Below are 16,177 nucleotides of genomic sequence, written 5' to 3'. Positions count from 1 at the left end.
CAGCCATGCAGTATATAGTGTTATGTTATCCCAGACTCATTAGTTAGTCCAATTTCCAGCTACTTAAGTCTTTAAACGTTAATTATTAATGATAATTATAATTTAAAATGACAAAAAATAAACCTACAAACGTTGAACGCATGTCTTTTCAACATATGTGTTGAATCTTCATTGATGCATGAACAGTGTGGGAAATATGCTTATTTATATACATTTCTGTTAGTTAAATATGAAGCTGGAGCCAGGAGGTGGTTAGCTTAGCTTACAAAATGGACATTCATGGTTCCCAGATGATGAATCCTGATGACTTTGATGGGTCCCTGACTTTTCCTCAACCACCACCATAAGTTTGACATTTGTGGTTTTGAGAAAAATATCTCAGCAACATGTAATTTGGTATAGACTATCATGGTTCACAGAGGATAGACCTGACTTTGGGGTTTCTCTGAATCTTCCCTTAAGTACTACCATGATGCACTGGTGTACACATTTGGCTGGAGCCAGTAGACTGGAAGCAAATGGAAACAGCTAGCTTGGCTCTGTCTGACACTAAAAATCTAGTGACATTTACAAAATAGACATTCATGGTTCCCAGATGATGAATCCGGATGACTTTGGTGAACCCCTGACTTTTCCTCAAGCACCACAAATACCGTGAGTTTGGCATTAGTAGTTTTGAGAAAAATATCTCTCCAACTATTATCAATTTTGGTACTGTTATTTGGTATAGACATTCATGGTTCACAGAGGATACACCTGACTTTGGGGATCCCCCAAGTTTTCCTGTAGCACTAGCATGATGTAAACGTTTTTAACAACATTCAATGGTGGCGGTTGTGGACAGGATATGAATGGATTGCTATGAAGTGTGGTGTAGATATTCGTAGTCTCCAGAGGTAAACCCTGAGTTTGGGGTTGCCTTTAAACACTACCACGAGGGTGATGATGATGGATTGTTGAACACATGTGGCTGGAGCCAGAGGATGGTTAGCTTAGCTTAGCATAAAGCCTGGCCCTTCTGAGGTACAATCCTCTTCTGAAGCTCATAGATTTATATCTTGTTTGTTTAATTTGCACAAAGTGTAAAAACACAAAGTTGCAGTTTTCTGAGAGTTCATGTGCGGGACTATTTTGTGGCCTGGAGCAGTGACTATCTGCAGCTAATCTAACCGTTTCCAGCTTCTCATTTAAGAAACAGATACGAGAGCGGTGTCGGTTTTCTTATCCAAATCTTGGCAAGAAAGTGAATCAGCCTCTATCCCAAAATTAATATTTATTCTTTTAACACAGCAACACACCTCTCAGGACTGCCACAGGCTAGAAAAAACATAAACTCTGACACAGTTAAACATGACTCAGGATCATTTTTCTACAGTACAAACTCAGGAATCAGCATGTTGAGGATGATCTGCTTTTGATGACCGAGTGAATCTTTAAACCTCAGACAGATTTGTGTGAAAATATCTTTGCTGAAATCTGCAAAAAGAGTCTGAGTCAGTTTTCTTGCTATCTTAATTAAAATATTAAATATTAAATATTAAAAAGGTGCCCTGCGGAGTTTCCTCGTAAACAGACAAATGTTTACGTTTTTGTAAATCTGAGGTTTCTGTTTGAGCTCCTTGAACATGTGTTGAATGCATTTCCATGCAAACCGGAAACCTTCTGATTAATAAAGTAAAAGCTCATTGTGTTGCTGGAGGTCAGAAACTCCACAGGGAACCTTTGGGAGAACCGCACAGACTTTCCTGTACGAGGGAACAAATCGGCCTCTGAAGATCGACAGCGGTCGGTTGATTCAGCCACTTCTGAGACGGCTGATCTGAACTCTGACGGACGGCGGTCAATGGAGAAGAAGCAAGGAGACTCCGCCGAGCCTCCGTCCACAACAAACACGTCGAATAAAGTCACATTTGAGCTGCTTTCGAATGACTGAAGCTGTTTAGTCACAGGAATCTTTTCTATCTGCTTGTCCACTCTGCTGAATAACACCAGAGCTGAGCTATTCCTGGAAATGAATTAGTCTCATTTCAGCTAAAAGCAATGCAACGTAATACCCACTGAAGGTATTAACTTAAGAGGATAGAGAGAGGCGAAGGAGAGACAGTCATCAGTTTAAAATTAAGTTTAAAAAAAAAAAAAAAACACACACATACGCTACCCAAACCCACAAATTCACAGGCTGACAGCAGATATTAGTCAAGCGGAGTTAAAACCACAAACGTCTGTCATTACATCACAGTAAAAAATGTGCTTTTACTTTGAAAATAAAATCATATCCAAGAAAATGAATCAGATTTCACCGTGATGTGAAGAAAACAAGCGAGGTTTTGGCTTCGTTTGTAACTCTAAATCACATGTGGCTGCAGGATTATTGGAAATCAGCATCCCAAACTGCACATTTATCCAAATGGACAACTCTTCGATCCTGGTGAGACCTTCATCAGGTCAAAACATTTTAAAAAGTGGATACCACACTTCATGGATCAAATGTTTGACAGTGTGAGACAATCAAAACGCTTTAAATCCCACATTTTAAAATGAAACACAGCCAGAGTATACGAGCTAGGGGGGGTGATTATTCTCGTTATTGATCGACCCGCTGGTCATTTTCTCAGATGATCGATGAAGTGTTCGCTCCATAAAACACGAGAAACCTGTGAGTTCCAAAAGCCGAAGATGAAAACAAAACACAAAGATATTATTACATTTTTATGTAAGAAAAACAAACAAATCTTCACATTTCAGAAGGTTCAATCTGAAATGTTTTAATATTTCTGCTCAAAAATGACTTTAAAGAGTTTATTCCAGCTTCATTATGAGTCACTGTAATGATTTGAACATGACTCCTGTGTTTAATTCGTTATTGTTGACATGCAGGTCATTTAGGTTTGATTTTACTGATGTTATATGCCGCGTTAACAGTGACCGCGTTGCTATTTTCAAGGTAAAAACTGAAATCAGTGCTTTAGTTTTTACTCCAACACAGACAAGGACTTCTTAACGTGCCTCTGTGAGTTCAATAAAAGACTAAAAGAGTTTATTTATCATTTATTATTTTCTAAAACTGTGGCACCACAGATGATTTTAAAAAGCACATCTACAACTGTTTGAACTAAAAGATTTGCATTGCCTGAAATATCTTGTTTCAACATCAGCCTGATACGTTGTCACGTTCATTCACGTACATCTGTGAGTAGGACTAAAATGTGGAGGTAAAATTAATATTTCAAAAAGACAAAATATCAGAGATAATTTTTCTACCAAATGAACTCGGGTTCTTAATTAACCTCCTGTGTCTGCTGTCTGTAGCCGATCGTTTCTGAGGTGGTACATGATAGAAAAAGTTTGATAAACGCTGGTTTGAGACATTTATGAGCCAAATATTCCAAACTTTTAATCATTTAACCCCCTTAAACGTGGAGATTTGCTGTTTTTCTCTGTTTCATATCACCGTGGAATAGAATATCTTTGGATGTGGGAGTGTTGGTCTGATGGATGCAGCCCTACAAAAGGAGCTCACACTGATAAAGATGCAGAGAAGGCAACAAAAGTGGAACCTGGAGTAACAACACAAATCTAAAAAAAATCAGACTTTGTCACAGCCAGGACAGTGATCCAGCAGAAAGCTGATGATCCATCGGGACAGCCAGGACAGGTCTACCTGCAGAACACACACACCTGCACAGTCTGCTGTAACCGTGCACTGAAGGTGGAGCTGCAGGATTTGTTTATGGGGTTGTTTGTGCTGTCGGCTGAGGAGCCGTGCACACCTTTATATTTCATACCACTCCATCACTAAAACATAATGCAGATGGCTGGATGAGCTGCAGGGGCCTGCATGCAGGGATAATGATCACAGAGCAGCTAGCAGCTGTAACGTCAGCGGTGTGTGATAGGTGACAGCCTGCATGTGTGTGTGTGTGTCGCATTGAGGTTTAAAGTTTAAAAGGACACACGGTGCACGGTGCACGGTGCATGCAGCGGCTTACCTCGGGATGCAGTTCGGGGAGGATCCATCTATCTCCCATGTTGCAAACAGGTTCATGGGCACCGGTCTGTTGAGAGCCCCGCTCCCGGGGAAACTCAACCGGCCACTTCTCTCCGCCATGGTCCGGGGCTGCGGGTGGGACTGTCCGACAACCGAGCTGCGTGATTTGTCAACAGGACACCAGTGTGTGTGTCTTCTCTATGTGTGTGTGTGTGTGAAGCAGAGCCGTGACACGCTCACGTCAGTGCGATGTGAACGGCCGAGGACGAGCTCATTTCTCCGTCCTTGCTGGGCTTGGCAGGTCGGTGTGGTCCGTCAGTGCCGCGGAGGAACTGCAGTGGGAGCAGCGCAGGAGTGAACGGACCGACCGCGGAGCTTGTTGTGCCTACCACGCTGCTCCCAGGGTATGGGAGGTGATTAGTGCCGCACAGCCCAGCGCCAGGAAAACACAGAGTGGCACTGACTTTATCACGGGTGTAAAAATGTCTGTTAAACATATGCAATGTCATAATAATAATAACAATAATAATAGATTTTTTTCTTTTTTTAAAGGTCCAGTGTGTCACATTTGGCGGGCTCTATTTACATACCATACATATTGAATATAATATGCATAACTATGTTGTATAATTAACCTGAAGATGTTTTTATATCTACGGTTTGTCTACCTTGTTTCTATGGTAGCCCAGACAAACCAAACCACAGCTCTACACTGGGACATTTTTCGAGCATTTGGCAGCTACCATAGGAAGGACGTGGGTGTATAACGACGACACCCACAGGGTTCTGAACAACCGTTTTGAAGCTTAAAAATCGGTGGTTGCCGCCGTGTCGGCACGCCTACATCTGCAGTTCCTCTAACGTCCACTTGAGGCTGGCTCCAGAAGTGAGTCAGTCTCCATAAGTCCCCATGTTTCACAGCAGAAATAAACATGTTTACAGCCTGGTACAAAAAACTGTTTTGGTCTCTGTAGCTAATTTCCCCGTTCGTGACAACTGTACTGAGGGTGAATTTATATACAACTCACCTGTTCACATTATATTAAGGCTTAAAGTGGATGCTCTGATTGACAGGTGGGTGTCATTACAGGTGGTTTATTAGAGCAACCAGGCTTCATTCAACCTGCCTCAGGTCTGTGGATGATCCACGTCTTTGCCAAACTTTAGATTAGCCGGGAGGCAGAAGAAGACGACCAACAACTGGTGCAAACGTGAAAGCTTTGTCATCACAGCGAGGACCTGAGCTGTTTCTCACAGTGGCACGATTTTAACGTGAAGCTTCCGTTGTGACTCTGCTCTCAGGCTTCTTCTGCTGGCATTAACCACCTCCCATACATTTCTTCTCCCAGGACAAACGTCATTGAAGGTCTCTGCGCGCTGCATTTTGCAGACTCGGTTGGCAGGTGCAGCCGGTTGCAGGTCTGGGCGGATCCGTGGACACAAGCCCGTCACATCGATTCCCAAATTATAACAGCATGATATTCAGAAACATAGGAGGCTGTGCAGCCAGATAACACACATTCACAGCTCACAGCACTGCGTGGAAAAGGTAAAGAGGTGTAGTTCCACTCCAGGTTTTAAATCAGTCTGTTTTAATTAAAGTTTTAATTGATTTCACTATAATTAAAGGACTATATTTCACAAATCCTCTGCTCCACACACCTTTAAAATGTTTGAACCACATCTGACACCAAACTACATGTATTTTCTAAATATGAGTGTATCCACATGACCATAACAACAACAATAATAATAAATACTGAAATATTGTCATAATCATTATGCACAGACATGTTTTCTCATTAATATCCATCTAGTTTAATGACCTCTCACTACAGGCAGATACTGCCACCATGTGGTTGAAGGTGAGCACTGTGGATGCACTCGATGACCCTTCTGTTCTCTCGTGCACAAATTTAGAAAATTAAATAAATATATTCCTGTTTTTTTTTTAAAGTTTTTGAAGGAGCTTGCAAATAAAAAACTTTATAGAAGAGGAGCAGTTCACCTTGAAGATGTTCAAGGACTTCAAGGATGAGCATGTGTCGGTGGATAATCATAGTAATGCATTAAGTATTGTTTTATTATTTATTTATAGTCACCTATTGAGTGAATAGAAGAATATAGAGCTTATAACACAGAATAAAACATGTTGGTATCATAAATGTTTCTTTAAGCATTAAAAATACAACATTCACATTCACAGAGAGCAGCAGAGTTAGACTTTCTTCAGCAGAGCAGGATATTAAACTGTTTATCACCTGAACACGTCGTGCACAGTACTTCACTTTCTTTTCATATCCTGTCATGTTTTATATTCTCTTCTGCAGGGGCAGTTCAGTTTTGATGGATACTCCATATATTTTATGACAGTTTGAGCTCTGAGCTGGATTTGTAGTTCTGGCCTTTCAGTCATGTTGTCACAGCCACAGAATATTTACACAGCGTCAGGATTCACACTTCAAATTAGAGAACTGTAGCACTGTAATGAGATAGAGTATGTGTATTTATGTATTCATTATGAGTCGTTAAAATCTCTTAAGACAAACTGAGGTGAAATATAATTTGTTAAACTAAATCTGATATATCCTGTTTAGGGGCGACACAGTGGTTACAGATGATGAATGGATGTATATCCTGTTTATATAATGCAGGGGTCTTCAACCAGGGGTCCATGGTCCCTAAATAAATGATAATATTCACCAAAATAAAGGTGACTGTGGGTGCAGATAATTGAGAAACTTTTTATAAATCAAACACACATAGGCTAATAAAACAGAATATAAATATGTTAATAAGTCAAAATAAAAGTTGAATAAAGCATGCAGGACACAATGAACTCCGACAGATTTAATAGTTTGTGAAAGCTTTATTCATTCAAACTGTAGACTTTATTTCATTTGCGCGAGTCTCGACCCACAATCACAAAATATTTAAAAAAAAAAAAAAAAAAAAAATCACCAGTCTTTCTGGACATTACTAAAAAAATTAAATGACAATATGCAGTGAGTGTTTTATTAGTATCAAATTAATAAACTTAGACATTTCTTCCTGCTGAAATAGACACGTGTTCAGACCGACAACACCGGAGGCTGGAGATAACGTACATGAACACAGCAAATTACCGACACGAGACGAGGTCCTGATACAGCAGAGTAAAAAAAAAAAAAAAAAATTAATGTCAGATTCCAAAATTATCACACGAGAGCTGAAACAAACCACCGCTGAGACGTTTGTATGTTCACATATCAGGGCAGCGAATGCAACACGCGGGGAGGCGTCCGATGACGGCGCCTCGCCAGAAGCAGAATCACAGTTTGACGGCAATGCCGGACACGAATTAAAAAAAAGTTTGAACTGCTCTGAATCACTCAGCAAAGCACAGAGGCGTGGATGGAATCCTAACATGGCGGACAGGATTGTGACAGGCCATCATCACTGATCGAAATGTTTTCTGTCACGTGGATACGCGAGATATTTTTCTGTGGAAGCACAAACTAACAAAAAAAAAAGAAAAGTCAAAGTGGGCACGTTAATGACTGAAGATCTTATTTCAATAGAAGCCATGTAAAAGGCAACACCCTCTCCTTCATTAAAAAAAAACAAACAAAAACCACCAGGAGCCTCCACAGACGCCTACGGGAGCAACTACCAGTCTATTTTAGAGCTGTGCCAATCTCAGTGTTTACTGTCTGCTGAGGCCGAGCGGGAACGTGAGCGGGACCGAGATCGGGAGCGAGAGCGAGAACGAGAGCGGGACTGTTTGTTCTGAACGGGGGCGGGCGAGCGGGAGCGAGACCTGGAGCGGGACTTGGAGCGAGACTTGGACCTGGAGGGGGATCTGGCGGCGGGCTTGCCCCCTCCTGATGACCTCCTCTCCGGGGTGCGGCTGGCGGACCGGGAGCGGCTCCTGGAGCGGTTGCGGCTCCTGGAGCGACTCTTTGAGCGCGAGTAGCTGCGGGAACGGGAGCGGCTCTTGCTGTGACTGTTGGGAGGACAGAGAAACAGGCGGTTTGAGATCCATGCAGCTTCACACACACAAAGCAACTCATGTCCAGCTCATTGACTCACCTTCTGCTGTCCTCAAAGATCTTCAGCTTGCGTCCGTTCAACTCCGTCCCGTCCAGCTTGGCGATTGCGTTCTTCATGTCGCTGCGAGATGCAAACTCGACCACTCTGTGTGAAGCAACATTCATTAGGACCAAACTCTGAGGGCGGACACTGTCGGAGATGTTCGGACTGACAGAAGAACGTACCCTTCATTTTTGTTGGGCCTGTGGGCGTCCACAAAGGTAACTTCACCTGCTTTTCTCATCAGGTCTTTCAGGTCCTGTTTCAAAGCATAAAGCCGGATTAGTGACAGCGAACGCAACACGAGGTGCCAGTGAGAGCCTTTTTCAGACCTGCAGGGAGAGAAGTGAGCAAGCAGCAACACACTGACACTCTGGGTTTATCTAATGCGTCTGACTTCTGTCCCTCTGTGATAAGCTCACGTTTCAGCGGAGGGCGTGTAAACAAAGAGCCACTGAAAATGCTTTGTGGTGTGGACGAGTGTTGCCTTTACTCAAACTCTTACAGTCCCATTAAAAATGGCTCCATGAATTCGCTTTTAGTTTGTTTTTTAGCTCATCGGCAAAAAACAAATTAAACCCCTCTTAATGAGACGCCTGACAGGGGACACGGCACTAAGAGGTTTTTATGTATTTGAGGTTAAAACTTGATGCGTTTTTCACACAAATTACTATTTGGAGTTTGTGTCTGAGTGTGACCTGTGTATTTATTGATTGTTGCGTGACAGCAGTACTGTGAGCTCAGTGGACTTAAATTGGTCTAAAGTTTCTCAAATAATCTGACAATTATTTGGCTCATAACGTGTGTTTACATTGTAAATCTGCCCCCTTTCCATTTGAGACTCTATACCCCGTTACCACCCGACCCTAAACAAACCCAATCACATGAGTTTTATGCTACTTACCGCTCCATACCCAGGAAGATATTAGCATAGAGCCACTTGTCCAAATAGCAAATGGGAACCAATGCAGTGTTAAGCCCTTGAGAAACGACCTCGGCCTTGACTCAGCATCCGGCCTCCACAAGTAAGGAACCACCAGAGAGCAAGTAGGTGGAGGGGTGTGTGCCCGACTCAACACCCCCCCCAGCTCCATCAGCAACAGAAAAAGACCCAAACGGGGAGAGTGTAGGAACCGTGGATTTGAGGGGGGTTACAGCAGTCGGGGATGCCAGCCCACAGAACCTCCAGACTGTGGCTACGGACCTCCTAAGGCTACCGTATCCTGCGCTAGACCACTTTCACCCGCTACGGGGCCCAGCCAAGACTTTAGACCGGCGGCAACTGCGTGTAAGGAGAGGCACCAAATGGACACTATTCAGAAAAAACACCAGAAGAGGGCGCTACACACTTCTGACACCTCCATGGAGGGTGTGCATTCACCTCTGATATAAAGGAAACCATATCAGAGCAGCTGTTAAAAAAAACAGTTAAATGTTTTTGGTTAGAAAAACCCATCAGCAACGTGACTGTCTGGAAAAAATGTAGATGAAGGTAAAGTATAAAAAAAAACAAAAAAAAAAAACTGACAGCTATGAATTGTAATTAGCCAATTAACTGAGTATTTTATTTCTGTAAGCTGAGATAAACGAGCTCGGCCTGATCAAACGAATGCTGCTTTGTAAAACATGAAATAACAAACTGATATTCTTTGTGTGGTGAGATGCACAGCCAAGTTTAATGATCTCTTACCTGCCAGCTGATCCGTGAAGAGAGGTTCTCCACAATGAGTCTGTGGTCGGTCCGCACAGGAGGGCCATACCTGTCCGGTCAACAAGGAAGAAACACAAGAGAGACTTTAATACGACAGTTTCTCTGGTGGTGGAGGATGTGAGAGCAAACTGGGAAGCAGCCGCAGCTATTAATGTCTCTCAAACTAACGAGCAGCCATTTTAAATTTCATTGTTTCAAGTCATTTTAATAAAAATAAAAAAAAGGTCCAAAATGTGAATTTTTGGTTCTGACTAAGAAGCGGAATATCTTTAAACACATTTTTTTAATTGTGTTCTGACATTATGTACCAAAGTACTAATTAATGGAGAAAATGATCTGCAGATTGATCAAAACATGAAAGTAATAAGTGTTAAGTATTAAATACAGGCTGAGTTCATTCTCTGTCATTAGCGTCATGTAGACTGCTGTTCCATTGACCTTCTTTCCCAGCCTGAGAGCTGTGTCAATATTTGAGATTCAGATGGAAAAACAAAGTCACATTAATGACTCGACCTCAGTTAACGCTGCTCAAAGAGTCAAACATCTTTGTTTGAATCTGCCATTTATATGTTACTTTCCTCATTGCTCTTTATAATTTATGTACTTAAAATGGACCATCTTTTCCTCCTCGGCTGCCAGATAAGATCATCAGCTCAGTCTCAGTAAAGCAAGTATACCTGGATCCACTGCTGCGAGACGGGCGGTAGCCACCTCCGCCGCCACCACCACCGCCGCCTCCGCCACCGAAACGTCCCATTCCGGGGCCGCCGCCTCTTCCTCTCCTGGAGCGAGCGTGCTCGATCGTGACCCTGGAGAAGAAAAGGGAGAAACTGTTAGAAAACAGGTCACAGGAGCAACAAATAAAATGTTACAATCACGTGTAAGAAGGAGGAAATGTAGGATGTTGATTAGAAGTACGTGGTCTGACTCAGAATGAATAATTGATTGGATGAAACAGTTTTTAATATGCACGATTTGATGCATCAGCACTCTGCTGCTTTACAGGAAACAAAGACTGTAGTAATGTTATCTAGAGACGCGTGGACGCCGGTTGTAAGCCTTTAAATGAACCGTGGATAAATTCTGTCAGACAACCCAGAGAATCGGTCACTGATCGGCCATGAATAAACTCTGAACGGTGCCAACTGCTGTTGTTACTTTAGGTCGTCTGATTGTTTGTTTTCCTTGTTTTGAGGGTCTTTCGGTATATGTTAACGACTACACTAGTTTCAGTGTAACGGGCTCAGAACAAAAGGAGCCGTCTAGGATCAGATCATTACCTTTCACTGCACAGCTCTTTGCCATTCAGCTCGTACACGGCATCATCTGCATCTCTGTGGTCGTCAAATTCCTGAGAAGAGACAGAAACCAAGAGGTTATTTAACTGAAAGAGGACAAACAGGAACTGAATTCACAGAGTAGGTCGAACAAGCAAACTCACCACAAAGCCAAACCCGTTCTTCAGGTTGATCTCCCGAATACGTCCGTAACCCTTGAAAAACTTCTCCACGTCTCTCTCTCTGGCGTGCGGGCTCAGGCGGCCAATGAAGACGCGACAACCACTCATTGTTGTTATCTGCTGAAACAGCAAAACACACAGGAGGCTTGGTTAAAAATTAAACCCAAAAAAGTGGCATAAAAACAGCTTAATTAGTAACAGATCTGCTGAGGAAAAACAGCCAAGATGACATGAATCAGTGAGTGAATCCTCAGAGTAGTCTGACTTTAATCCATCTAGACTAGAAAGACTCAGTAAACAGACAGGATCAATGAAACACGAGGATCCGGGTCTGGTTGAACCAGTTTCAGTGTAATCCTTGACTTCCACTATTTTTTAAGACACACCCTGAGAGATAAGCACAGTGTCACAACATTTACTATCATTTTATATGTTGCAAAGTAATTTAGAGGTGCGAACGAAGATACGTCTTCTTTTATTCATATAAACTTGATAAAAAAATACATGTTAATCCAAATAAACCCTTAAAAATACACGTTAAAAAAAATACATGTTAATCCAAATAAACCCTTAAAAATACACGTTAAGCCAATGAAACCCCTTAAAAATACACGTTAAGACAAATAAATCCCTTAAAAATACACGTTAAGACAATAAAACCCATTAAAAATACACGTTAAGACAATTAAATCCCTTAAAAATACACGTTAAGACAACAAAATCCCTTAAAAATACATGTTAAGACAATTAAACCCCTTAAAAATACACGTTAAGACAATTAAACCCCTTAATACACGTTAAGACAATAAAACCCCTGAAAAATACACGTTAAGACAATTAAACCTCTTAAAAATACACGTTAAGACAATTAAACCCCTTAAAAATACACGTTAAGAAAATAAAACCCCTTAAAAATTCACGTTAAGAAAATAAAACCCCTTAAAAATTCACGTTAAGACAATTAAACCTCTAAAAAACACAATTTAGTTCACGTTAAGACAATTAAACCTCTAAAAAACACAATTTAGTTCATTTTGCACCTTTTAAAACGGTTATAAAGTGCCGTTAAGTTAGTATTTTTATTTAAAGTTTAAAACTTAACGGCCGTTACTAACGCGAGTTATCCCGGTTTAGGCCTTAACTTTAGCTTAGCGAGCTAAACCCTTTTTTTTACTACAGAGCATAAAGGTTAACGCTAATAAATAAAGTAAATGTAAGAGGTGAACTCTTAATGTTTTATACACCCTCACAACTCATGTGTCCCGATATTAAAAGCGGATTAAAAACTAACTCCTTCGCCTGGTTGTAGCTTAGCTTAGCTTAGCTCAGCTCGCCTCGAGGTCAGTTAGCTCGTCGGTTAGCCACACGACCGTTAGCCACAAAGACGCGACCAACGGTCGAGAAAAACGCGTTTTAAAAGAAAAAGCTCTGCTGTTTATATAAATATGTAACTAATGCATGTCTCACCTGTTGTTTCTCCTCAGGTTGTCTCCGTGTCTGTTGCTGTTGTTGCCGTTGCCGTCGTCGTCGTTTAGCTGCAACTTTTTTTTTTTACCGGAGTCCTCTCAGGCTGAAATCAAAATGGCGAACGAGTCCAACGAGCGGGGAGCAGGGTGCGCTGCTGCCTTTATGTTGCCAGTTGTTTTTATGAAGGGGCGGGGGGTAAAGGGGGTTGGTCGTTAACCGCCGCGGTTGTTACAAAAACTACTGTTAAAGTTGAGGCAACTTTGTCGCTCAAATTCGCTTTGTATTAACTCACCACTTATGAGATACATTACAATGTTTTTACTCTGTGAATAAAATCATCGTGGATTTCTAGTCACAGGAGGATACGGTACAGATTTGGCAACCCACGCTTCAGACTTTACATATAGAGCAAACAGGCTGTTGTTCCTGACACGGCCTGAGCCTGAGGGGGCGCTGTGAGCCTCCAGTGTTAAATATATATGAAGCTCACAGCTTCATTTAAATATTCATATTTTAGCAGTTTATTCTAGTTTATGTCCATATTAACGTTGTTATATTGCTGTTATACTAATAATAATTAAATATGTTGGACAATAGTTAACATAGTTAACAATTAACATCCTATATCTCATTTGTAAAACACCAGGAACAGTAACTCCGCTGGTTGCCGTCAACTGCTCCAGGCCAAGAAATAGTCCGCCCCAAAACCCTCGTAAAATGTTAAATTTGTCGTGTTTACATTTGAGGTTTTCTTGGGATTAAACCAAAAAGAGATTTCTTTCAAGTTACATTAAATATGTTGGACAATAGTTGCTGAAAACACGTGAAAAGACATGTGGAGTTAGAGGTTCAAACTGTTTTTCACCAGTTTTCAGTCTCAGGATTTTGTGGGCGGTCCTTAAAAGGGTGGCTCGATGACACAGCAAGGCCACCCTGAGTGTTTTAAAGTTAGTCGTTCGTCAGAATTAATTTTTACCTTTTTACCTTAGCTGGGTGGTTAATAACACATTCTTCTTTTCTTTCTTCAGAACACATATTTATTCTGTCTTTACACAGACTTTAAATAATGAGCTTTTATTACCTTTGGACGGAGCCAGGCCAGCTGTTTCCCCTTGTTTCAGTTTCATCCTAAAGATTGCATTAAAATCAAAGCATATTCTCGAAAACGTAGAAACTATTGCTTTAAGCTCTACTGCAATTTATTTATACTGACTTTCTTTTTCACGGCAGCTCAGTCTTTATTGTGAACGGTGAAAAAGAGCCGATAAGAAGAAGAAGAGAAGAAGAGCGTGGGTGGGATGTAGTCATTGTAATGCTTTCTGCTTTGTCATCTTTTTCTCTTTTTTTCCAGGATTATATTAATTTCTACACCTAGTATTTTTTTTTTTTTACATTTACTAATTTAGCCCTAGTAGCCATATTTAGATCAAGTGGAAACCTCAGTTAGCGTGGATTCACACAGGATCTGGCAAAAATTTAGTTTTTTTCCATTCATTCAAATGGAGGGTCGCCCGTTCCCGCACCGACAGTCCACAACGCAAGGGTTGCTGCAAAACTCGCACCAGTGATCCAGATCCAACTTGTGGGAAAACAGACCGTGACGTCACACAGCCTGAAATGTCTCTGAAGTAGAGACTATCCAGGTGGATTCATGGACTAAACTCTGAGAATCTACCTGTGTGTGTTCTCACTTTGTTTATTTATGCACCCTGCTTCTAAATCTGAGTCTGACTCGCAATTTATGCTGCAAAATAATGGCACGAAGAAGTTTACCAATTTGACTTGTGTACGATGGTTTGAGACAGAGAGAGCCTCGATAAAGCTGTTAATGCACGCTGTGAAGTGAAATCTGCAGTTCCTTAAACGTCCTCTTGAGGCTGGCTCCAGAAGTGAGTCAGTCTCCATAAGTCCCCATGTCCAAATGTCCAACTTCACAGCAGAAATAAACATGTTTACAGCCTGGTACAAAAAACAGTTTTGGTCTCTGTAGCTAATTTCCCCGTTCATGACAACTGTACTGAGGGTGAATTTATATACAACTCACCTGTTCACATTATATTAAGGCTTAAAGTTATGCAGGATTAAGAGCGTGGACGCTTTGATTGACAGGTGGGTGCTGTTTTAGGCATCATTCAGTCCGCCTCAGGTCCACTGATGATCCACATCTTTGCCAATTTTTAGATTAGATTTAGATTGGCAGATACCAATATTTATGTTCAAATTTCAAAGAGGTCGGATACGCGACATAAACAAGCCTCCAATAAATTTGATTTTTTTTAAATCTGTGACTAAGATGTGTGCAAAGCGAGACATTTCACATCAGCTCTGTGTTGTTTACATATCTTTAGCTTATACAGCTTATGTTTAGCATTTATACTGCAATTTCTCGTTAGTCATTGGCCAACATATGTAAGGTATCTAGATATTGTCAGTGTATAAAATAAAAACCATGAATACACCCAGACATAACAAATTTATGTCGCCACACAGTATTTATAGTCACATCTCCCTCCTGTAATCATATTTAGGTTACAACAGAAGACACCAAACACGTCTTTGTTATTCTGTTTCTTTATTCTGGGACTATATCATCATTCTTGAAATCGTCTTGGGTTAGGAAAAGGAAATACAAGGTTAATACAGTACGATAGAAAAAAATACCTGTCTGGCCTGCTCTGTAGAAAGTGCCAAAGACTTTTGAGCATGGAATACTGTTCACTGTACAGCTGCTGTCAACTCAAAGTATACCAAAAGACCTAAACGTAATACACTTGGTGAAATGTAAGACCACATTAACAATAAATAAGAACGTAGCTTATTTAGGAACATGAAGTCAAATGATTAATTTGCGTTCATGAAGCCGTTCAGCAGGAATGAGATGACTGACTGCCACGTTTACAAGTCGTGTGATTTCCTTCCTGAGAAAGGGTAGCGGTCCTTGAACACACCACAGCAGGAGGGATGGGAAACATCACATGTGGCCCGGTTCACTGAGCAAGCGAAAGAAAAGGAGTCAAACTACAAGGAGTCGATGTTTGTCATCATTATAATTACCACCATCGTCATCATCATCAATGTCACAGGGAGGGGGTGGGGTAGTCATTAATGGGGTCGGTTACCTGCATATATGCTAAAACCACGATGATTACAAATAACTTCATGACATCATATTTTCCCTCGACGAGAGCCTTTATATCTGTAAACACGTCACAGGTCAGTTCACAGTTCAAACAGAAAAATATCGTCTTAAAGGAACAGTTTGACGTTTTTAAGAAATACGCTTATTTGATTGGGACAAGAAGAAGCCTGGCTATGAGCAAAAGTTTTTAAAAAATCAACCTACCAGCACCTCTAAAGCTCCTGAATTAACATCCTATATCTCATTTGTAAAACACCAGGAACAGTAACTCCGCTGGTTGCCGTCAACTGCTCCAGGCCAAGAAATAGTCCGCCCCAAAACCATCGTAAAACATTAAATTTG

General features: G+C 41.2%; 2 protein-coding genes across 7 annotated transcripts in view; both read right to left on the bottom strand.

Moving 5' to 3' along the window:
• Positions 1-4,441, bottom strand: part of pacs2 (phosphofurin acidic cluster sorting protein 2) — a 53,477-nt gene extending 49,036 nt beyond the window's left edge. Inside the window, exon 1 of one of the 4 annotated variants that reach the window (XM_019277891.2) lies at positions 3,990-4,441. In XM_019277891.2, the coding sequence (XP_019133436.1) occupies positions 3,990-4,108 (119 nt within the window). In that variant the 5' untranslated portion in view covers positions 4,109-4,441. The remainder of the gene's footprint in view (positions 1-3,989) is intronic. The other 3 variants (XM_019277890.2, XM_019277892.2, XM_019277893.2) reach the window with 3 other exon arrangements.
• A 2,548-nt stretch (positions 4,442-6,989) lies between these two features.
• Positions 6,990-12,854, bottom strand: srsf5a (serine and arginine rich splicing factor 5a). Of its 3 annotated transcripts, none has more exons than XM_010753686.3 (8): positions 12,697-12,854; positions 11,212-11,349; positions 11,051-11,121; positions 10,448-10,579; positions 9,750-9,828; positions 8,245-8,318; positions 8,060-8,164; positions 6,990-7,973 (listed from the first exon to the last, which is right to left on the bottom strand). In XM_010753686.3, the coding sequence occupies exons 2-8, from the start codon at positions 11,335-11,337 to the stop codon at positions 7,667-7,669; spliced, it is 894 nt and encodes a 297-aa protein (XP_010751988.1). In that variant the 5' UTR covers positions 11,338-11,349; positions 12,697-12,854; the 3' UTR covers positions 6,990-7,666. The 3 variants fall into 3 exon arrangements, with proteins under 3 accessions (XP_010751988.1, XP_019133489.1, XP_019133488.1); XM_019277944.2 differs by having other exon boundaries at positions 9,750-9,819; XM_019277943.2 differs by having other exon boundaries at positions 11,212-11,346; positions 12,697-12,851.
• Positions 12,855-16,177: the final 3,323 nt, after the last annotated feature.

Source organism: Larimichthys crocea, chromosome XXIV (assembly GCF_000972845.2).
Source record: "Larimichthys crocea isolate SSNF chromosome XXIV, L_crocea_2.0, whole genome shotgun sequence".
Taxonomy (NCBI): Eukaryota; Metazoa; Chordata; class Actinopteri; family Sciaenidae; genus Larimichthys; species Larimichthys crocea.
This window is presented reverse-complemented; position numbering and strand designations above follow the sequence as displayed.